A 24,840-nucleotide genomic window follows, 5' to 3' on the forward strand; every position below is an offset into this window, starting at 1 on the left:
TCCCCACAGTTTAACTGCACTGGTGCGAAGTAAAATCTAAAAAGTTCCTAGGAGGCCCCATGGGGCAGTCAGCTCTCACATGTGGCATTGGAACTCGAGTGAAATTACAAAAGCCAACTATCCTGTTGGCTCTACCAACATTAGAAATTAAATGCAGTCCAGTGAACTGCCTGGGAAATTTTAAAACTTAATTTTAAACTTGCGTGCACTGGTTGCAGTTATACCACAGCTAATCTGAAGCCCAGGTGGGAGAAGACTATACCCTGGATTCTCTCGTCCGAAGCTGAACCCCAAACACATATTGGTTTGCTACAGAGATACTGCCAAACATGCAATATAAATTCCTTATTCAATCTGTTCTAGGCAGGGTGAGGTATGTAATAGACTGAGGGACTAGCTAACTTTGGTATTCTAACACTGTAATAAGAAGAACTTCCACTTTAACTGCTAGAGACCAGTTAGGGAAGATGAAATGGGAAGGTGAAGTGAGGGCATGAGTTAAGTAAAGCTTGGCAAGTGAAATAAGTGTGTTAATTGCTATGGGTCAAATGAAAAAGCATGGTAATTACTATAAGTCAATCTAAAATGTCAAAAAAAAGCATGTCAGTTGCTATAGGTCTGCAGGAGAAGTGAAGCAAGTATATTCATTGTTGTGAGCGAAGGTGATAAGTGAAGTGAGCGTTTCATTGACTGGAAACAGCTAAGATGTAAAATAGATTTGTTAACTTCTATGAAGCAACAAGGAATGTCAATAAAACATCCCAACTACCACTCAACTAGTTCATTTGGAATCCAGAAATGCTTGTTACTTAAGGCCATGAGTTTTAGCTTCTTTGCTGGGTCACCAGATAGACTTTCTCGGGGCGGGGGGAGTGTGATCTTTCTGCGGAACAGAAAGCTAGCAGCTTAGACAGCTGTAAACGCACAGTTGTATGCCTGTCACATGATCATGGTTCAACATTTACAAAGGTCTCAGTAATCAGTATGAGACCCATGCCATTCCCTCCTCAGAGGAGGCTGGAGTATGGTGCTAAAGGTAAATACCATTTTTTTAAAAATCAGGGATGAAAACAAAATCTTTCCAAAAAAAAGTTAATCTACTAAAGAATGTTGTTCTCTGAAGCAAAGTTACCCTCTGTGGTAACATGTTTCTTGGCAGAAGCCATAACCAGTGGCTGTGGAATTAATACTTTTCTACCAAAATGATGGCACAGTCAATGCACAAAATATTTTTAATTTTTTTCCCTGAGTAGTTTTTGACCTTGATTTTTGATTAATATAACAAAAGAAAAGAATGTTTTGTGTAATATTGGCTTTCTGCCATTCTGTGTGTTTTAAACACTATACTGAATATGTGCAAAATGTGCTTGAATGAGTATAATTCAATAAAATAACTTCACACTGAATATTTTATTACATTCAGATACCTAAAAATGAGCAAAACCACTGGTAATGCATTTGATTTCTCAATGTTTAGGTAAAGGAAGTTATCAATAACTTCAGGGTTCATCTTAATGCTAATGGTAATGTTCATACTAATGCAGCAAGCTGATTCTTGCTGTTGACTGCAAAATTCCTATTATACATCATCATACCATGTCACTAGTAAATGTTTCAGAGGTACATTCACACTGCATGTTAAAGCTTAGTCAAAAATGATTATAGGAACAGGAGTCGGCCATTCAGCCCCTTGAGTTTGTTCCATCATTCAATTAGATCATGGCTAATCTGTATCTCAACTTCATTTACCCACCTTTTGATTCATATCCCTTGATACCCTTACCCAATAAAAATTTATCGATCTCAGTCTTGAAAATTTCAATTGAGCCAGCATCCGCAGCCTTTTGGAGGAAAGAATTCCAGATTATCACTACTCTTCGTGTGAAAAAGTGATTCCTGGTTTTGCTCCTGAATGGCCTAGCTCTAATTTTAAGATTCCGTTTTGCACGGTGCTATAAACCTGAAGTTATGGCCCAACCTGACTCTTTTGACGAGAGAGTCTTGCACCTCATGGATTTGACACAACACTGGGTGTAAATGCGATGATATTTACAAATTGGATACATTCAATCCAGTGGGCACTTTTGTAATCTACCTGACCTTGATTTAAATGTTTAGGAATTTGTCCCTCCCTTCTCTCTAAATATTAAATATTTTACTGTTGGAAAAATCTCACGTACATTCCTATATTTAGGCTTATTCAGAGCTCTCTCCTGTTGTAGTTCCTGCAGGAGCCAAGCAATTGTAATAGAGTGCTGCCTGACTGAAATCTGAAAAGTATAATGTAGAACATAAGAAATAGGAGCAGGTCATACATGTAAATGCATGCTAGGATTTAAATTAGTAATGAATATGGTTTCTGGCATGCTTCTGAACAAAGGCCATAGTGCCAGATATGATTAGTTGCCTGTCAATTTTTTTTGTCAGATTACGCTCCTGTAAAGCACCTTGGGATGTTTTACTGCATTAAAGGCGAGTTATAAATGCTAGTTGTTGATGTTGCACGGGTAAATTTGGGGGTCGTTCCAGCAAGTGTTTCATTTATTTCAAAGGAAGTTTTCTTTTAGACTTGTTTTGTTTTTGTAAGTTTTTAATTAAGTTTGGTGGCTAGTGATTGAATTTCAACAACATGGCAAACAAACAATAATCGCTTGCCTTCAAAATATTACACTAGGTTCAAACATTTAGGGCAGCATTTTAGCACCCGCCAGCGGGTGCGTTCCTGGCGGGGGGCCCCCGAAAATCTGGAAATCCCGTAGCGGGACCGGAGCCCGCCTCGAACCCGCGCACTTCTGGGTTCCCCACCGACGCGCCGGCGTGCGCGCGCAGCCCCCACTGGTGGGAATCCCGCAGGCAATTAAAGCCAGCGGGATGCCACTTGAACCTATTTATTCTGCTCGTTCAGGTCGTTTACAGACCTGATTGAGCTGTTTTATAAGGAGGGGTGGGATTTTACGGTGAACCGAGACTGTTTCCCACACTGGGGGAAATGCTCCCAATCCAAACAGAGGTGTTGCAGCCAGCAGCCTGTGGCAGCTGCAAAGGTGCATTCGACAGGTGGGGGAGACCCCTCACCATTGCAGGCGGCCACTCCGTCACATTGGACAGAGGTTGGCCTCCACCACCCTCCCCCTAACAAGAAAACTCACCGACCTGGAACCGCAACCCCGGTGTGGGGACACATTTACCTACCTTGCGGACCCCCTCAGACCTACACCTCCCAGATGGGGGCCGCCCTAGTCGCAGTCATGACCTCCTCGGAGGACGAACAGCATCACCAGCCTCGTCGGCCACGCCGCCCACCCCTGACACGTGGAGCTCCACAACACGGTGCTGTGGCACATCCACCCGCACAGCAGGAGGGAGGGCAGCCGCGGAGAGAGATGCGTCGCAGGAGGCACTACCCTCGCCACAGGGTCTACAGACCAAGGCTCAGCTTCCTGGACCTCTCTGAGGAGCAGTGCATACGGAGGCTCAGAGTCAGTCGCCAGGTAGTCACGGACATCTGCAGCCTCCTTAATGACGAGCTGCTCCCGGACGGACCAAGCAGCATCTTCTTACCTGTCGCCGTCAAAGTCACCACTGCCCTCAATTTCTTCGCCTCCGGATCCTTCCAGGGTGCCACCGGGGACATCACTGGGGTCTGTCAGTCGTCTGCACACAAGTGCATAAGGCAGGTTACCGACGGCTTGTTTCACAGGGCCTCGCGCTACATCAACTTTGCCATGGATGACCGCAGCCAGATGGAGAGGGCGGTTGGATTCCATGCTGTGGCTGGCTTCCCACGTGTGCAGGGTGTAATCGACTGCACCCACATAGCAATACAGGCACCTCCACATGAGCCAGGACTGTTCATCAACCGCAACGGGTTTCACTCCATGAATGCCCAGCTCATCTGTGACCACCGCAAGAGATTCCTACACGTGTGCGCCAGATACCCTGGCAGCTGCCACGACTCCTTCATCCTCAGGGAGTCCACCGTGCCGCCCCTCTTCCACGCTCCCAACACCGGCAATGGCTGGCTCCTCGGTGACAAGGGATATCCTCTGCACACGTGGCTTATGACACCTCTGAGGAACCCCACCACCGAGCCACAGCGTCGATATAACGACAGCCACATCGCTACCAGGCCTACAATTGAGCAGGTTATAGGGCTGCTCAAGATGCGCTTCAGGTGCCTTGATCGTTCTGGGGGAGCGCTCCAATACGCGCCACGCAGAGTGGGACGCATTGTAGTTGTCTGTTGTGCCCTGCACAACATGGCGCAACAGAGGGAGGTGCCGCTGGAGGAGGCCCCGCCCACATCCACCACCCATATTGACGACGATGAGGAGGAGCAGGAGGAGGAGGCGGCCGATGAGGAGGAGGAGGAGGAACGACCCATGGGGCGCACACCGGCTCACCTGGCTGCTCGTCAGGCCAGGGAGGCACTGATGTGTCAACGGTTCTCCTAACAGCAGACTGTCCGAAGCGTCCAGACCTCCCCATGTGGACAGAGGGGCGGCCATACCAGCCCCCTCCCCTGCCCCCTGCACGGAACAGTGGTGCAATTACTCCTGCACCCACCGTAGTGTGACCCATTGGGCGGGACCAGGCGTTCGTCTGCATGCTGAGCCCCACGAAAGGGACCTATTGAACAGGCCGGTCAAGAATGGACAAGACGTGGCAGTAGTGGTGAGAACTATGGGGTTTATTGGGCATGTGCACTAAACAATTATAAATTAAAACATCACAGACAGTCATTCACCCTCGTGCATTCCCTTTGTGCTCACAACACCTTCGCCGTACGCTTCCGGGAACCCCTACATGGTGCTACCCCTGTGGCTCCAGCAGAGGTAGTGGCAGGTTGCTCTTGTTGATGCCCTGACCGGGTAGATGCTTTGGGCCAACGCCCTCTGGGTTTCGGTGCCCGTGAGGGCCCCTCCAAAGACTGCTCCTCCTGCACCTGTGCAGGGGCAGACTCGGCCACCTGGAGAGGAGGCAGCATTGCGGGTACTGGTTGAGAGGGGGGCAACGGGTGAGATGTGGGGGCACTTTGAGTGGCGTCCCCACTTCCATGTCCCCGTTCACCATCATCCCTCTCGTAGCCCAGGCCCACATCACTCCTTCCACCCTGCTGGACGGCAGTTTGGATGACCTGTGTGAGGCCTTGGAAGGCCACCTGTAATGTATCTGTCAGCCTGTCTAAGGCGGCAGAATGTTGCTCACCCTGAATCCGAACGGCCGTTGTCAGGGCCTGTATGGACTCAATGTTGAGCTGTGCGGAACGCTCGAGGGAGGCCAGCCTTTCCTCCATCGCAGACATTCCCGCACCTACCCGTGACACTATCTCGCGGATACCCTCCTGTACTTGTGCCGCCATTCCCCTCATGTAGGAGTTGGACTCCTCCATCACCTGCGCGATTGTGGAGAGTGCGCGTGGCACCTGCTCCAGCACCTCAGCAATGTGCTCGTGCCCCTCGGTGACTCTCCTTTTCATGGCTGGCACCCAGGGTTCAGCATCTGGGTCCGGCTGAGCAGAGCCTGGAGAAGAGTGCTCCCACCGACGCGAACTCTCCACGGCTGCCCCTGCCACCAGGGTCTGCTCATGCTCACATGTGCGTGGTGACTCACCATGTGCAAGCCCAACTAAGGGGGAACGGGGACCCACCGAGGTGTGTGTATCTGCGCTGGTGGATGGATGGCTCAGATGTGACGATGGACCCTCAGAGGCCGCCAGGTCCTCTGAGGAATCGCCCTCCAAGGTCACAGCGCTCGCAGACGGCCCTGCAAGAGAACAGAAGGCAATATTAGGCATCTGGACAGATGTTGGGGTGCGGCAGATGCCAAGTGATGCTAAGATCATTCGCTATCATGAGTGCTGAGTGTCAGCTTTCTGTCACCGGCCATTTCTGCAACCCCAGCCTCGCCATCCGCCACGGACAGGCACTCCAGCGTGTGGCTGAGCTCTAAAGCCTCCTGCTCCGCGTCCGTGAGGAGTACCTCGTGTGGCGGGACCCCTCCGGTCCGGGCGCTCTCCCGGGCGTTCTTGCATCTCTTCTCCTGTCAAGGCAAAACGCAGAGGCGTGATTGAGTACTGCTTGCATGGTGAGACGCTGCAAGCATTGGTGTGGGTGGGTTGAGTGTGGGGAGATAGATGGGAGGGTGCGTGTGCCACATGGCCATGCCATTGTATGGGGATTGGGGTGTGTGGTACTGTTCGAATGGGGACAGGGGCGGTGAGTACGTGCAGGCACGGTGAGGATGATAGCTGAGTGGATGTGAGGGGTGATGCGAGAGCGCTGTGGTGGTAGTGCAGAAGGGGTTGTGTGGTGGTGGAGGTGATGTGGAGGACGGAGTGTGGGAGACTGCGTAAGTGTACTCACTTTGCCGGACCTAGTTAGGTCATTAAACCTCTTGCGGCACTGGATCCAGGTCCTGGTGATGTTTCCCCTGCTGCTCACCTCTGCTGCCACCTCCAACCATGCCTTCCTGGTGGTGGAGGGAGGGCACTTCCTGCCATCGGATGGGAACAGCGTCTCCCTCCTCCTCCTCACCCCATCCAGCAGCAGCTGGAGTGAGGAGTCTGAAAACCTTGGGGTGGCCTTCCCCCTGGGGTGCTCCATGTTCTCCACGTCGTTGGTTGCAGCAGGAGGAGCAGTGGTGGACTCTCCCTTTAAAAAGAGCTCTACCAGCTCCCAGACATCACTGAGCAGCGGCAAACCCGGAGCCGGAGGTAAGTGGCTCCAATTAGCCCACAATTGTGCGCGAATCACACTGATTTCACCGGGCGCGTTACCCACGCGCCCGATAGCCCCCCCCCCCGCCGAGAACCCGCAGCCCTGCTAACATCGGGCCCTTAATCTTTGATGCTACTTCAAAATGAATGTGAAATATATAATTCTCCAGGCTCTTTATTGTGGCTCACTATTGTATTTTACATCGAAGATAAGAGAGTTTTAGATTGGTAGCTTAATAAATGGTGTATTTCAGCTTCATGCTCTTCACCTCAGTTCTGGATGTTTGGATGAAGAGGGCAACCTGTGCTTGAAATCTTAGATTGTGAGGATTTTGTTGAAGGAATCTTGAAGCAGTGTTAAAATATTTGCCAACATGATCCAAATTCTTTTCAAGATTTAGAAAACTCATGAGCTTGCAAGTAACATCAATGTTTTTTTCCCTCCATCTCACATCCTTTGCTCCCTTTCCCCTGACATTGTTTCTGCCCTCCTTCAAAACTGTTGCCATCACCCCTTCATTAAAAAGCCCATGTGAGATCCTTCTACCCTCTCCAAATACCATCCCATTTATATTTCCTCTCCCTCCCAGATTTCCAGCGCACTGCTCCATGCTCACCTCTCCCACCCTCCCCTGTACAAATCCCTTTAATCTGATTTCCAATCTGTCCACAGCAATGGCATGTTATTCCTCCTTGATCTCTGCCTACCTTTTGATACAGTTGACTACTCCATCCTCTTCCACCAATTGATACTGGCCTTGCATGGTTCCTACCTATCTCAATTTAGCCAGTACTTTTTTTTGCAATGGCTGGTCCTCTCATCCCCACATGGTCACTTCTGGTGTGTCCTAACCCCCCATTCTTGGTCATCTCCTATGCCTCATCTACTTACTGACCTTCAGAGGCATTATCCGTAAGGATAGAATCATCTTGATTGTGTATTCTGATGAAACACAGCTTTATCTCTCCACCCTTGACTTCACAACAGTTATTGTGGTGTCCACCTGCTTGTCTGAGGCCAAGTCATGGATGAACCAGTGTTTCCTTCAAGTCAACAATGGCAAGATTGAAGCTATCTTTTTTGGTGCCTGCCAGAAATTCTACATCTCAATCATCAATTCTGTTTCCCTTCCTGGCTGCTTACTCAGCCTGTGAACCCAACAGTATGCAGCCTTATTGTTTGCCTCAGGAAGTACATTGTTTTCTTAGACTGGATTTTTTTTTCTATAGTCTTAACCATTATTAACTGGATGGCATGAGAGTCAGTATCCTTATTGACCCTGAACATCAGCAAGATTTTAGAAGAACCTCCCAAAAATCTTGAATGAACAGAGCATTATAGGTTGGTGAGGGGAAAAGAAGTGCTTTTTAAGGAAGAGGAAGCCATACTTATTAGAGGTAGCTTTAGCAATGGAGAGATGTGGGATTTTTCATTGCAGATCAGAGGCGATAGTGATGCCACAAATATCAATAGAAGAAGAATGATTAAGGATGGAGTCATCAAAGGTATGAGGTGGCAACTGCTGGTTGTACTTGCAATAGTCATGTTTTAAGAATTGAAAAAAATGAGATTCTCACTGGCCAATTGAAGAGCATGATATCAAGATGTAGCAATTCAAAAATTGTACTGCAAGAGAAATGGTCTAAAGGCATGCATTCCAAAGGAAGCTGTAAAATGTGAGTTGAATCATCAGCAAAAGAGTCAGTAGATATATTAGAGGCAGTTTTGTCTCACCACGATCCCATTTACGCCTAAAAATGGGTTGGTAGCAGGACCAAAATCATATGGGGCCCGTTCTGATTTTCAGCAATTTAGGCAGCTAGAGCTCCAGCCGAAATCAGGTGGAGGCCTCACTAATATAAGCAAATTAGGGTCAAATGACACAGTTAAGATCCATTGCCATTTCTGTCTCTACCCGTGTTGCCACTGCCAGTTCCTCTATCTGCCCACAAACCAGGGGTGATACAAGTCGAAAGGTGGCGATTTCCAATGGTATTTAAAGGGATCTTTAGCTGCAGTAAGAAAAAGCTGGAAACTGGTCTGGCACACATTTTACTGCAGTTGCTTATGTGTTTTGAGCCTTTGAAGACTTGCAATATTTGATTTATTTGCCGCTGTAGGCGCTGCAAATATTTTCCCAGCCATTATAAACCGCTGCTTCCTTTTACTCCCAACGCTTCCACCCCTTCTCTGTAGGTGATGCTGTAGGCCCATCAAAATCAGTAACGCTGGATTTCCTACCCTCCCCATTAGTGAGCTACCTATAAGGAACACAATTAGCACTGGCAGCTTGGCAGTTTGAAAATTGATTGGGCTTCCCAACAACTCCACCAGGTAGGCAGATGCAGACATCCCACCCAGTGCCGGCCTGATATACACCCGAAACAAAAATCACCCCCACTTTGAGTGGAAGTGATTACTATAAGTGAGAGCAAAGTGGGAGCAAAGTGAGATAACTCACCCCTGCAAACACTTGCATTAAAAGACAATCGAAAGACTTTCAAGAATTCAAGCAGTGAGCAAAGTTCACTGGACTATAATGGATCATGGTGAAGTTTGCTACAACTATATCTCAATGAATCCAGCTTGAAGCACCTATAGATGCAGGCCAGTCCTCGCACAAACCCTGCAGGCTCTTCCTGTCCCAAATACAATAAGCAGTTTTCTTTGTTCCACCTAATATCAGCAGTCTTCCATATCATAAACCTCCTGTCCAACTATAATCACTAAACACAACCCTGTGTTTCTCCTTTCAAATGCAATGAACATCCTTTAGTCTCTGACACCTCTTGCCACCAGTACAATCAGAAGCTTTCTAGCTTTTACACTGTTCCTGCCATAGCAACAATCAACAGCACCCTAACCTTGGGTACCATTTTTCCCCAAGCTGTAGCAAATAAGATTCTGCCTTGAACACTTCTTCCAACTCAATCAACAGGTCCGTCGCCATGCTCTTCTATGCCACCACAATCTATAAATCCCTCGACTCGCAGACTGGTCTTATCTCAGCTACAGTATTGCCCTCTTTTAATCTTTCTTCCCACACTGCAACCACCATTTACAGTTTTTATAACTGCAAAGACAACCAAATCACTCTACTTTTCATGCAAATTGCGCTCCCATTTGCAGCTGTTGGGTATTAGACTCTCAACTCGATGGGGAGCAGTAAAGTTTGAATCATTGGCTTGACTAACATTTAAACTTGATATGCTCAATGAACAATTGCTACTTGATTAATCATTTCATTGGAAGAAAAAACTTGCTTCAGTACGGTGAAACAGGAACTGATGGTTATGTATGTTGCCTTCTTCCTTTTAAACAAGCAACTATCATGTAACATTGTTTCATATTGCTAATCAGAAGGGTGACTTTAAAAAGTGATTATTTAGAAATGTTCTGTGACATAATTGGGAATACATACAATATTGGGGCTGTGTGATTGTTAATTAGAAACATTCTTTTTAGATAAGAAGTGAATCTAGCCCAGATCTACAGTGATGATGTATCACTTTCATTGATAGAGGAACTGGTTCATTTAATATTTATGTGGTAGGGCACAATTCCATTTTAACCACAAATCAGCAATGAGAAAATCTAATTTAGGCCAATAATTAATAAACAGCAGAGCCCTGAGGAGAGAGACCACATTGAAAAATCATAATATATTTAGAAATCCTATTTATACACACAAAAAGTAAGTTAGTGGTACTATGAATGGTACTATGTGTTCTACCGCTCTTTCACCCCTGTGACACAGGGGCAAAACCAATCCAAACATATGAATGAAAGTCTCTTCTGTGACTGGTGTTAATGGGCTAAGTGATAGGAATGTGGATCATATTAATCCAATCCCCAGAAGGTGGAAATTTACAGTAGAAAAGTATTCTTCAATTTGGATGTTAAGTAGCATTAATTTAGCCTAATTGGCAATTAGTCGATTTAACAGACAAAATTGCTCAAAGGTATCATAAGAGTAGAGTGCGTTGGAAATGGAAATGTTATGTAACAGCAGCAGTTGGCAGCAAGGTTTTATCAGAAAAAGTTTGTATTGCAGCTGCCCTGTGGTGTACCTGATCTGGGAGTGCTTGATGCCATTCACTGCTTAGAGTATGTAGGAATTCCATTTCCCACTGGAACTAAGGACTTGTTCACATAAAATGTGATTTTTTAATTTATTTTACTACTTCATTTGATGTTGGTAAAAGCCAATACAAGCCATAGACTTTAATTGTCTCTTTGCTGTTCTTGGCAGGGTGACATGGGGCGTTTTGGGAAGATGGGCTTGCCTGGACGACGTGGACCGAAGGTGAGATGGATTATTCCAACTGTTTTGTTAATTGATCAGACCCTAAGTGATTGTTTCAGTGCTAGATTATGTTACTAACCAATGGCTGAAATTCCTTCTGTCAATTATTTTAGTCACAAATCTTTCAGTAACGTTATTGATGGATGGAAGCTCACCATCAAGTGCCGATGTTAGTGTACATCAAAAATAATCCAACTTAATAGGTTAAAGTTGTTAGTTATAATAGAAGCCCATTGTCTGGGGATAAAGTGTGTTTGAGTGTTGATGGATCATTCAATGCGAATATTAAAAATATATAAGAAGATTTATAACTTTGTTACTGAGAATTCTGTAAATTTTGGCTTTGTGAATTTTATTAAATGTGTGTTTTAATATTTAGCACAATAAATATATAGAAAATTATTCATACAGATATCAAATAATGCAAATTGTGCAATGTGAAAGCTAAAAAATGTATTCAGTACTTAGAGGGTTAAATAGTGTTGTGTTCCCTCTATTATCTGAATATGTATGAGATCTGCTGCCAAAACAGAATTCCTGGCAAGAATTAAAATAACTATTTTGAACATTTTATAGCAAAATATATTTCCATAATATCTGAAATTTGGAAAAAAAGAATAGCAACTTCATGCTCTAAACATTGGTCTGTATGATTGGCCTGTTGGATTTTTTGCCAAGGTCTGTTTATTTGTTACTGACAGTAGAGTGAATACACATATATCACGTGCTATATCAGAGTGACTGGAAATATATTGTACATCAGCTGTACACTAATACATAATGAATGTATACTGCAATTGTGTGCAAAAATAATACATTATTCTGCATAATATAAACTGATGCTAATTACAACCAAGAATGAACATCATGTAATTTTAATATAACCATCCAATTGTCTTAGGGTTAATAGAACAGTCACTGATGTTGGTTTAAAGTTGTGAAGTATTTTGATGTGCACCACTGTTAGAAATAAACACTACCTTCTACACAAATTTCCATGATATTGACCACTCTGAGTATACATAGTATAGGTAGTTTGTGTAGGTTTTTTTTGTTGTTCTGCCAAGTGTCTGATCTAGATAAAAACTCATGACCATGTTAAAAAGACTCCAAATCAAGCTACTAAGAAATTCACAATTAGTGTTTCTGTTTGCACACAGTCTCCCAATCAATTGTCAATTAAATTCAGCCAAATAATAAGAACCACAGGGGTGAACATCTATGGTTCAATTATGTTAAAAAAATATTGGTGTGAGTATTAAGTGATTCCATATTTTATACTTGTGATGACTTGGAGGAATTTTACTCCCTTTTCACTAAGGTTCAATAAACTTTTTTATGGGGTGTGTAGGAATAATGAGAAAACACAAAGTGCTGTTCAGTTGTTCGATGTATATGACACAACTTCTGTAAACCATGAAGGAACTGGGTATGTTTGTCTGAGTATATCACTACGTTGTAACTGACCTACCTTTGGGGTTGAATTTTTGCGGGCACCATATGCCATAACTTCAGTGAGAAATCGAGTAAAAACCATTACGCTGTTTCTCCGAGGTTTCTGCAGATCATCATTCAAAGCTAGGGCAGACCATCGGGAATTTCAAACCCACTATTTAATGCATTTTAAATTTTTAATTATTTGTACCTTAGCATTGAACGTATTCAGGAAGCTGGTATCCACATGTCTCTAATATGTGTCTTATTTCCTGCTTACTAATCTATCTGCTTGTTTTCCTAGGGGCTGATGGGGAACCCTGGAGAACCAGGACTGAAAGGTGATAAGGTGATCTGAATACTCCCTTATTGCACTGTGATGTAATATTAATACTCCCTTCCAGCACTGAGTTTAATATTCTCTTATTGCACTGTGACATAATATTAATAATTTCACAGCACTGTGTAATAATACTCCCATAGATAGCAGTGTCTAATATTCTCTTTTATTATAATACTCCCTTACTGCACTGAATTAGTATAACACTTCCTTATACTGAGTATATTAATTTATTGCACTAATTTAGGAATAATATTTTCTCACACCATTGGTCTAATATTAATTCTCCCTCTAGCATGGAGTTTAATCCCCCACCACTACTTGTGATTTAGTTTTAATACTTTCTAGCACCGAGTTGCATAACCTTTTACAAAACAAAATCTAATACTCCTTTATTGCACGGTAGTGTAGTTTTAATACACTTTACGATGAATTAACACTCCTTTGTAGCCCATAATTAAAGTTTGCATCCATCCTTTGTATACTTATTGCTTCTGTCCAGGTACCTTTGCTACATGCCACTCCTTTCCAACGAGATAGGCAAGCAACTCAATGGCTGCCTTCTGCTGATACCACTGTATAACTGTATATAAAGAGATGCACAATTGTGGCTCAGAGTGACTTAATCACTATTTTTAAACATTCTCCTTCCCTTTCTCTCTTTGGAGAAGTACATAGCCTCTACTTGGAACAGTCCTGATGGTATAGCAAAGTTTGGGAACTCAATCTGCAGTGTATTACGACTAAAAATCCGCAAACTACCTTTCTGTGGCACAGCATGTTCGATCATCAATGTGTTGTGCCAGATTCCAAACTGTGAAAGTATCCTTGATGCTTGACACTAATGTCTGATTTAGTCTAATATACATTTTGAACATAGATCATATTTGGTTATCACGCACTGGGCAAGGTTAATCAAGGCTCACCCTCACATTTGTTCCTCCTCATACTCATTTTGTTTCTTGTTTTTTAATATGATTATTCATAGTGCTTTATATTCTGTACCTTTCCAAGATAACTATGTACCTCTATATTAATTTCTTCTTAGGCAAAGGAAATAGTGCTGCTATTTTTATATAAAGAATCTGTGCAACTCATTCCTGTCTATGTCACATTGCTTACCCTGAAGCTGTACATATAAATAACCACACTTTCTATTTAATCACTGCAATACAATGAAAAATGTAACTAGGTTATACATATTTGAAGTTTATTTAAACAATGCAGCTGTTAAGGAAATATTCTTCACATATTATTCTAAATATTGTTTATAATCTTCCACAGTAAACGGATGTTTTTATAAATATTTTGTGTACCGAAAACAATTAGTTTATTTTGCAAGATGTAGTTCAATCCTCATACCATCTCAGCAGGCAAAGAAAGACTAATTAAATACCATAATGATACTACTGTGTTTGACTCAGAAATATGTATAAATATTACAGGGGTTACCATTTCCTAGGTTGGCTAAAATACATATATTCACAAGCTTTCATTATAAACACATTCATGAAGATTTCTCCTGATTGGCATTTCTATTAAAATTATATTTATGTTCTTTTTGAATGATGAACTAACTACAAGAAATGTTCATGAACATATTTTTAATGTGTCTACACATTGCGGCCATCATAACCTGTGTGTTTGAAAAGCTGAAAAAAGTAATATATATGATTTATATTTTGCCCATCTACTGTTACGGATCAGCCATTTATTATAGAAACCGCCCAATTTCCATTGAAAATCTGGCAATTTCTATAATGGCCGACTGATCAACAAAGCCAGTTTTAAGACCAGGCAGCAAGTTGAAAATCTACTTTATATCAAACCAGAGAGCTAGATTTGCTTCCAGAACTTCACAGTAGTTGGGTAAAATATAAATCAAATCTATTACTTTTTTCAGCTTTATTGCAGTATATCTGTTGCCTTTAACCAGCAGTGTTAAGAGGAGAATGATTTCATCTGTGATGCAACTGCATAAAAATTGATCTAATAACAATAAATTCTCATCTTAAAAAGACCACTTAAGAGAAAATTAGTCTAAGAATGTCAATACAGCAACAGCTTGAGCAGTAGAGAATGCTCTTCTAACACTGAGAGTTCCTTATATGTTTGCGATATTCACTTACCTGCAATGTTACCTTTATGCTTGTGATAATTGCCCTGTAATCATTTTGAAAACTTTTTAAAAATATGTATTCAACAGAAAATGTACCATTCTATTTCAACACAAATGTGCTGAAAAAACTTGAATGTTTGTTTAAAAGAGTGCTTGTCATGGACAAGTGAACCAGTTCTTTTTGAAATTTTCATGAAAGAAAGGATTATCAGAAAAGTAAGACTTTGAATTCTAAAAATGATAGAAATCAAAGAAGCCACTCAGTTGAAACCTTTGTTTCTCGTCAAGTTTCATTGTGAGATACACTCAGATTCAACAGCATTCTTCAGCTTTATGCCTAAAAACTCAGTGGGTGATCGTGTAGTAATGGAATGTCTCATATCCACTCCCTCCTCAATTCTTGAGCTGGTGCTTGATCATGGTAACCACAAGTCTCAAATCCATTAATTCCCAATATGGTTTATTGATTGGCCATTTTGGAATAGTGGAGGTCTCACATGGGAGAAGGTGAGGTAATGTTGTGTTTGCCAAACAGTATCAGTGCCTCCTGTTAATTGATTAATGTGAATAGATGTGTGATAGGTTTTCCCAATTTGTCAGCAGAAGGATTGGTGAAGTTAAGAACCTATAAGAGGAAATCCAATAGAAAAATTAGAATCACGCAAACAAATGTTACTATACCTTGCACTCAAAATGACCCAAAAACAGTTGTGAAACAAAGTTTTCTTTTGACTGCCTTGTATGTTGCAGGTATGGTAAAACACATATGTTTTATTACAATTTTGTATGGTTTTCATTTGGAGAGAAAAATTACACTTTTGTTAAAGCTACTATAAGTGGGCATTGTTCAAATTGAAGTGATAAGCTTACGTAAAATGATCCAAATTTTTCATTACACAGGAGCATTTCATCACCAGAAATAATTCACTGCAGTGTGTTTTACTGTTTGTTAAACAATTTTTTTGCTGACTAAATTTTTGCACAGTACTAAATAGTATGGAATAGTATGAGGCAATTTTGTAATTTCACTGTTATAGCATAACCTTAATGCAACATGACAATGCTTGAATACTTTGCAGTTATACTGTGTCTATAGTGATGAGATAATGCCCTAATACTGTGTTGTTCTACAGTGTCTGTGTTTATAAACAATACTCTTAACACAGGTATTTTGCTGCGGGTCTGCAGTCATTAGACAGTACTGTAACACTGCACTGTTATAGCCCATTTAGAGTTGTGAAGCAATATCCTAAAACTGAGTCTAGAGTGATGGAGTAATACTGTAATATGTTGACTTGTACTGTATGTTTAGAGTGACAAGCTAACGGTCTAACTGTGCTGTCTTGTTCACTATATTGAGATTGGTGAAGCAATGCTACAGATCTGTGCTGTTCTACTGTGTGTTTAGAGGGATGAGGCAATGCTCTAACACTATGCTGTCTTGTACTGTGAGTTTAGGGTGACGAGGGCATTCCAGGAATACCAGGAGAACCGGGTTTCCCTGGCGATAAGGTAAGTTTTTCGATAGTTTGACAAAGTATGAACTTTGAAAATTCAACCTACTTATTTCCAGTTTATATCTGGTAATTGAAAAGTATACATTGATTTCAGTAGAGGTTCATATTGGCATGAATGTCACCTGTTTGTTGTTGAGTATTCCCTATTTTTCATCTCTTAAGCTCGGCGGTTTCCTGTACAAATAAATTGTAGTACCATTTTCTTGTTACTTCAGAGTAATTCATCGAAGGTACAAGAAAGAAAAGGCTGTGTAAAAGTCTGTTTCAAATTTATATAGCCACTTAACATCTGTAGTTTCTGAATTTCTTTCCTTTAATAATTAGCATTAAAGATGTGATCTTGACAAATGTACCAAAAAGTCAAGATGAGAGCTCAGATTTATTTTTCGATCTGATTTCCATCAGATTCAGATCTTTTGAATCTGAATCACAATACAAAAAGCATTTAACTATTTATTAAAAAGCATTTAAATCAAAGTGAGATTGGAGCAAGATGTAACTATTCACCAGAGGGAATCAATGAGCTGCCCCACATCACTAGGAAGACACTGCTCAGCCATCAGAAGCCATGAACAGTCAGGAAGGCAATCAGGCAAGGCCTTCACAACCTGAAGATAACAAGAAAATAGATACCTTGGGCTCAATTTTACAGTGGTGGCGGGTTGGCAGCGGGGGGGTGAAGGTGCGTGTGGCAAACCCGCATGAACAAAACTTATCGTTTCCGACGTGATCGCATGTTGATTGCTGATGATTAACGTCCTCTCCGGGTTTTGCGCCCGGCAGCCAGCCTGATTGACAAGCTGGCTGCCATCAGGAGCTGCAACGCGAGGGGCGGGAGGGGGCAAGAAAGAGGGAGAGTGAAACGTCATCTGGCGCTGGACTGGAAGACCGGGGTGGGGGGAGGGTGGAAGATCCAGCGCCGGACTGGAAGACCGGGGGTGGGGGGTGGAGGGAATCGGGAGGACATGGGTGGGGGGTGAAGAGGAGGACATCGGGGAGGTGAAGAGGGGGACATCGGACACCAGAGCAGGGTGCAAAGGTAGGTTCATTTTCTGTTTCGACTTCCGTCTCTGGTTTTTTATTTAGTTTCTCGTTCCCTGATCTGGCCCTTGATGCCAGGCGTGATTCAGAAGCGGTGGGCAAACCGCCCAGGTAAATTAAAAATTGTTCTAATTACTTCATCTGTCACAGGTAAAGTGCCTTAAGTACCTCAATGAGGTACATTTGGCTCTTTAACTGTCATCCCCCTGGGTTTAATTGCCGGTGGGACTTCTGTCTTCGGGTCACCCGCGCGCATACAGGTGGGTCCCTGAGAAGCTCAGAAGTCAGCGGGTTAGAGCCGGCTTCCAAACCCAAACGGGATTTCCATGATTTTCGGAGCCCCAACGCACCCACAATTACCTCCTAAAATCGCCCCCATTGAGTGTGAAGTAAAACTGCTACACTTCTTGGAGCATGCTGAACATGGCATCTTAACTGTGCACACATCCCAGACCATCAGGAAGTTCAAATAGACAAGTTGACCTACGTCAGAATTTTGGACTTGATGGGGTAGATCTTGAAATAAAATGGGAATAAAAATTGGGAGAGATGTAAAATGGGTTGCTGGCTCATTAGGGTCGATTTTAGGATGGCCGAGCGGGTGCGCTCGTGGCGGGGGGGCTCCGAAAATTCGGGATTCCTGGGGCGGATCCGGAGCCCGGCTCCAACCCACCCACTTCCGGGTTCCCCAATGACGCGCTTAGATGCACGCGCAGCCCCCACATGTGGGACTCCCACCGGCAATTAAAGCCGGTGGGATCCCAATTAAACCAATTATTTTGATACTTCAGATCGTTAGCAGACCTGATTGGGAGGATATTTTAGGAGGGGTGGGAATTTCATCCAAACTGAACGTGTTTCCCATACTGGGGGAAACGCTCCCGGTTGAAATAGACGTGTTGCAGCCATCAGCCTGTAGGAGCTGCAAAGGTCCAGTTGACAGTTGTTGGGGGAGACCCTCACTTATTGCAGGAGGCCATTCTGTCACTTTGGACAAAGTTTGGCCTGCACCACCCTCCTCCTAACACTAAAATTCACCAACTTGGAACCTCAACCCCGGTGTGCAGACACATTTACCTACCTTGCGGACTCCCTCAAACGTACATCTTCCGGAAGGGGGCTGCCATAGCTGCAGTCATGACCTCCTCGGAGGAGAAACAGCACAACCAGCCTTGCCGGCCACGCAGTCCACCTCTGACACGTGGAGCTCCACAACACAGTGCTGTGACACATCCACCTGCACAGCAGGAGGGAGGGCAACCGCAGAGAGAGATGCGTTGCAGAAGGCACTACCCTCGCCACAGGGTCTACAGACCGAGGCTCAGCTTCCTGGACCTCTCTGAGGAGCAGTGCATATGGAGGCTCAGAGTCAGTCGCCAGGTTGTCGCGGACATCTGCAGCCTCCTTAATGACGAGCTGCTCCCGGATGGACCGAGCAGCATCTTCTTACCTGTCGCTGTCAAAGTCACTACTGCCCTCAACTTCTTTGCCTCCGGATCCTTCCAGGGTGCCACCGGGGTCTCAATCGTCTGCACACAAGTGCATAAGGCAGGTCACCGATGGCTTGCTCTGCAGGGCCTCGCACTATATCAACTTCCCCATGGATGACCTCAACCAGATGGAGAGGGCAGTGGGATTCCACGCTGTGGCTGGCTTCCCACGGGTGCAGGGTGTAATTGATTGAACCCATATAGCAATACGAGCACCTCCACACGAGCCAGGACTGTTCATCAACAGGAAGGGCTATCACTCCATGAACACTCAGGTCTTCTGTGACCACCGCAAGAGATTCCTTCTCGTGTGCAACAGATACCCTGGCAACTGCCACGATTTCTTCATCCTCAGGAAGTCCAACATCCCGCCCCTCTTCCACGCACCCAACACCCGCAAGGGCTGGCTCCTCGGGGACAAGGGATATCCCCTGCACACGTGGCTTATGACACCTCTGAGGAACCCCACCACTGAGCCACAGCGTCGATATAATGACAGCCACATCGCTACCAGGTCTACAATTGAGCAGGCTATAGAGCTGCTTAAGATGCGCTTCAGGTGCCTTGATCATTCTGGGGGAGCGCTTCAATACGCGCCACACAGAGTGGGACGCATTATAGTCGTCTGATGTGCCTTGCACAACATGGCATAACAGAGAGGGGTGCCACTGGAGGAGGCCCCATCCACATCTGCCACCCATATTGAGGCCGAGGAGGAGGAGCAACCCATGGGCAGAACAGCAGCTCACCTCGCTGCTCGTGAGGCCAGCGTGGTAGTGTTCGAATGGGAACTGGGGCAGTGAGTAAGTGCAGGCAAGGCGAGGATGATGGTTGAGTGGATGTGAGGAATAATGCAAGAGCGTTGTGGTGGCAGTGCAGAAGGAGTTGTGTGGTGTTGGGGTGGTGGAGATGATGTGGAAGACGGAGTGTGGGAGAATGCGTAAGTATACTCATTTTGACTGATCTGGTTAGGTCATTAAAGCGCTTCCTGCACTGGACCCAGGTTCAGGAGATGTTACTGCTGCTGCTGACCTCCTCTGCCACCTCGAGCCAAACCTTCTTGGTGGCAGAAACAGGCCACTTCCTCCCGTCCGCCGGGAAAAACGTTTCCCTCCTCCTCCTAACCCCATCGAGCAGTACTTGGAGTGAGGAGTCTGAGAACCTTGGAGCAGCCTTGCCTCAGGGCTGCTCCATGCTGCCAATTTGGTTGTTTGCTGCAGGAGGAGCATTGGAGGACTGCCCCTTTAAATAGAGCTCCACCTGCTGACAGCCTGTGATGCGGGTGCGCAGTGTGCCCGCTGCGCAGGTCTGGAACGGGAAACCCGGTAGCACGGGTAAGTGCCTTCAATTAGGCTGCGATCTCGTGCGGAGCACCCCGATTTCACTGGGCGCATTACCCATATCTTACACTATCGCACAAATTCAAGAACTATCCTGATCCATTTATATTTTTTTGTTCCCTGGACATGGGCATCACCACCTAGGCCACTTTTATTTCCCATTCCTAGTTGTCCTGAAAAGATGTGGATGGCCTTTCCCTTTGAACTGCTGAAGTGCTTGTGGCGATGGTGTTCCTATAATAGTGATAGGTAGGGAATTCCAGGATATTAACCCTGTGACAATGAAGAAACAATGAGATATGTCCAAGCCAGGCTGGTGCATGACCTGGAGGGAAACTGGGAGGTTATGTTGCTCTCACAACATTGCTGTTCTTGTGCTTCTTGGTGGTAGAGGTTGCAAGGGCGGGAACTGTTGTCGGAGTAACCTTGGTGAGTTGCTGCACTGCATCCTGTAGCTCGTATGGACTGCAGCCACTGTGTCCCAGTGGTAGAAGGGGTGGATACAGAGTCCAGTGACAGAGGCACCAATCAAACGAATTGTGCTGTCCTTCGTGTTGTTGCGGCTTCACCCATCCAGACCAGTGATTTTTACCATCACACTCCCTGACTTAAACCTTTTAGAAAAGCAATGAAGGATCAGGAGGTGCACCATTCACTGCAGAGTACCAAGCCTCTCTCCTGCTGTTGTAGCCACAATGTTGATTTGGCTGTTCCAATTCAGCTTCTGGTCAGTGGTGACCCCCAAAATGTTGATGGTAGAGAACTTGGCAATGATGGTGCAATTGAAGGTCAAGGGGGAATGGCTGAACTTTCTCTTGTTTTAGATGGTCAGTACCTAACACTTAAGTGACACAAATGTTACCTGCCACTTGTCACCTCAAACCTGAATGTTATTCAGGTTTTGCTGTAGGTTGGCATGGGCTGCTTCATTATCGGAGAAGTTCTGAATGGAGCTGTATTTATACAGCCTGGGATGGTTTGGATGATAAAATACAGAATAACAACAAATAGGCTTCACAAGAGTATTAATTTTGAACTATATTTACAAACAGTTATTACAGAAACAGTTATTCTGATCTTTCCACCTGTAATGGTGCGAGTAGGATCAGATGCCAAAGTTTGGGAATAGGTGGGTTGATGGAATTCACTAATACTGCCAGTTATAACTGCTCCTTTCTCTACCACAGATTCATACAACATGTATAAACTATTTTAAAAAAAATTATTGTAATCTCACATATTCGGATTAAAAAACTATGGGGATTTATTACAACTGGAGCTGTTTTCATGAATGGATGCCATATGGTCACATTTTTGAGTTTAGAAACTCATAGTGGGATCCAAATCAAAAATGTGCTGCAAGATTATTTTTCTATAAATTCTTCTCTTTTCAAGAAAGTCTGATGGTGACAAGTCAAGCTCAATTTGCAACTTTCACTCCAAGGTGCCAACTTTTCAAAGTTGGCAAGCAAGAAGTGTTCCATGAATCCATTTGTTATAGGAGAGCTCATGTCCAAATAGGTAATACAGCTCTAAAAGCTTTATTGAGCAAGTTTATATATTCTAAGAAACATAAGAGGACTGCATATTCCTGGCCAGTATGGAGATGATTAGGTGATTCTCCTGTCAATCACACAGTGATGTCAATAGACACACCGAAGAGTTATTGCCATTTGGGTGCAAGATCAGGCTGCATAGGCATGAGATGTGCATGACACAGGAAGGACAATGTTTGGGATTTCAGCATTCAGTTCAGCACCTGGCTCTGAGAATGCTGAAAATCTGCCTCAATGTTGTAATTTGATGACGGATTGTTTTCTTATAGCATATGATGTCACAGGAAATATTAAAGCATTATTTGGACATAACTGATCCCAGAGGGAAAATTATTATTTCAAGGTGAACTGTTGTGTTGTTATTATTTCAAGGTGAACTGTTTTGTTATAAATGTGCTGTCTTTTTTTCTGGATGTACTTACTATTAGAATTTTGTAGATGGTTTAATTTCATGCTTTTTTAAAAGGAACTGCAAACAAATGCATCTGCATCATATAATCAGAAGCTAATAATGAGAGCTTAATGTTACAGCGATACAAGGGATATTCTGCCAATATGAAGCTGGCGTTATACGACAAAAGCGAATAGGGAAAAAAAAACAAAAGACATTAGTGATACAATTTTATCTCGCTGCTCCAAGTGATTTTATGCAGCGAATGGACAGAAGATTATGGAGGCCGCTTGCCTTCAGTTGCCAATATGCGTCCCCGGCATGGGAAACTCCGCTGCAGGAATGCTGAAGATTAAAATTACCCCCTAGCCATAAATGTATTGATTACATATATGTAAAATATATTTTCACACCTTTGCCACCATCCCCTGGTTCAGAAGGGTGGCAGGTGATCTACTCCTAGAATTCTCCAGTGTTGCTAGAAGGTACATTTAGTGCTTTGCGTGTTGATAAATTGAAAGTATACTAGTTGCAGTAGGAACTGTGGTCTCCGAATCTTTTGACCATCTTACTTTTTTATTCTGTGAAACCAGGATATTTTTAGTTTAGTTTAAAAGGAGCTGCAATTGGACTAAGCACCCAGCTAATGAAATGATAATATGCTTAGCCTCTGTTAACTGAAAGAAATTCTGTTACTGCTGTGCTGCTAGCATCTCGTAACTGAAGAAGTCCACTTTGTGTTTGATGTTCCCATGAGCACAGCTAGTACTATATCTTCAAAGTGTAGCGATGGAAGTTCATCTCAGAGAGACTCAAACAATGTCATTTAAATATGTAGTAGAGATGTTTGTCTTTGCAAGGACTGGCCTGCAATGTACATACTAGACTCAATTCTGATGTAGTTGAAATATTGTTTGATTTCAGGAGCCCAGCAGAACATTGTTAAATTGGCTCCATAACAATAAAACTTGGAACAAAAAAGGCCATTCAGCCAATTAGGTCTGCTCCTTTCACTATTCATGTATCGCTACCTTCATGGATCTCTTTCCACCGCGCCCCCCCAGATCTCCACATTTTTTTCTGTCTCCCATGTGAATCAAACTGATTTATTAATATCTCAGTCAACAGTTATTGATCCAGTTCCTTTTTTAAGGTATCAACTGACCCAGAATCAAATAGTTTTTTCCATATTAGACTGCTCCATATATCCATTAGTCATTGGGAAAGAAAATACTTCTAATCTTTAATCTTGTTTGAGGATTGTGAATTTTTAAAATGCGCCCTCTCGTTCCGTGCTCACTGTCCAGACATAATTATTTGAGTCAAATTCCTTTCTGGTTGCAAACTGCAGCCACTAAGTTCACACCTGTCTCTTTGAATTCAGTTTTTTGAATCTAATGATCATTGAGCAGAGTGCTGTGATTGATAGCATAAGTAATTAATGATAATTATATTGCTCTGAATCTACAAATCTACAGTTGTCTTGGATTAAAACACTGTTATTTCACTACAGGGTAATCCAGGGTTACAGGGCATGCCTGGAATGAGGGGGAAACCCGGGATAGCTGTGAGTATCTAACCATTTCTCATTCTCTTAGTTCTGAGTTACATTTCACTTCTTAATGGTGCTTCTTTACAAATATACACAGAAAACCATCCAAACATCTCTGCATTTGTTTGATGCATGGAAGAAGTTTAATATTTTTCAAGTTCAGAAATTCCTATATGTTTGTAAAAGCGCATACCTTATATGTGCGTTATTTAGTAATATTTTCCACTTGGTGCAGTTTAGGTATGAATGCTTAATGTAATTGTACTAAATTTCTGGCTGTGCTATTTTAAAGATTCAAACCAAAATAGCTACTGCTACTTACATATGTTCTATTGCAATTGAATATTTATTCTGAACAGAACATTGTTTCATATTATTTTTACATTGTTATATTATAGGAACCACGCCATATATTGCACATCAGGGGGAGGGGGGTGCGGGGGAATTGCTGTCGTCACTAAGTGTAGTACTGTCATAAATGCATTCAAAAAGAATATTTGATTTCACTACAAAGGTAACCCACACACATCTTCTCTATACTTGGCTGTGATTTGGGATGTGATTTTGATTAAATCTACAAGATGGGCAAAAATATTATTTATTTAGTGTGAATATATACAACTAACCTGGTTAACCCCATTAGTATAAAATTAAAAACCTACAGGTATTCAATTTCCATTAATTTAGCAGGAATACTCAGTTCTTATGTGTTCAGTACAAGTCAGTTATAACAGACTGATCTATCTACTAGGATTTTGGTCATTACATGCTGCTGTCCAATATTTTATTCCTGTTCTAGTATAGGTCAGACTGGACGGAAGTATACAGTGATGACTCCAGGGATTGGTATTAGGACCATTGCTCTTTTTGATATATATTGTTGACCTAGACTTGCGTAAAAGGGGTATAATTTCAAAGTTTGCAGATGTCACAAAACTTGGAAATGTAGTAAACAATGAGGAGGATGGTAGCAGACTTCAGGAGGACACAAACACACTGGTGAAATGGGCAGACACATGGAAGATGAAATTTAAT

At 43.3% G+C, this 24,840-nt stretch overlaps 1 protein-coding gene across 2 annotated transcripts in view; it reads left to right on the top strand.

Moving 5' to 3' along the window:
• The window catches only part of col27a1b (collagen, type XXVII, alpha 1b), a 524,608-nt gene that overhangs the window by 292,352 nt on the left and 207,416 nt on the right, over nucleotides 1–24,840 (top strand). For both annotated transcript variants that reach the window (XM_067969899.1, XM_067969900.1), the window contains exons 15-18: nucleotides 10,972–11,025; nucleotides 12,764–12,808; nucleotides 16,377–16,430; nucleotides 23,767–23,820. In XM_067969899.1, the coding sequence (XP_067826000.1) occupies nucleotides 10,972–11,025; nucleotides 12,764–12,808; nucleotides 16,377–16,430; nucleotides 23,767–23,820 (207 nt within the window). The remainder of the gene's footprint in view (nucleotides 1–10,971; nucleotides 11,026–12,763; nucleotides 12,809–16,376; nucleotides 16,431–23,766; nucleotides 23,821–24,840) is intronic.

Source organism: Heptranchias perlo, chromosome 31 (assembly GCF_035084215.1).
Source record: "Heptranchias perlo isolate sHepPer1 chromosome 31, sHepPer1.hap1, whole genome shotgun sequence".
NCBI classification, from domain to species: domain Eukaryota; kingdom Metazoa; phylum Chordata; class Chondrichthyes; order Hexanchiformes; family Hexanchidae; genus Heptranchias; species Heptranchias perlo.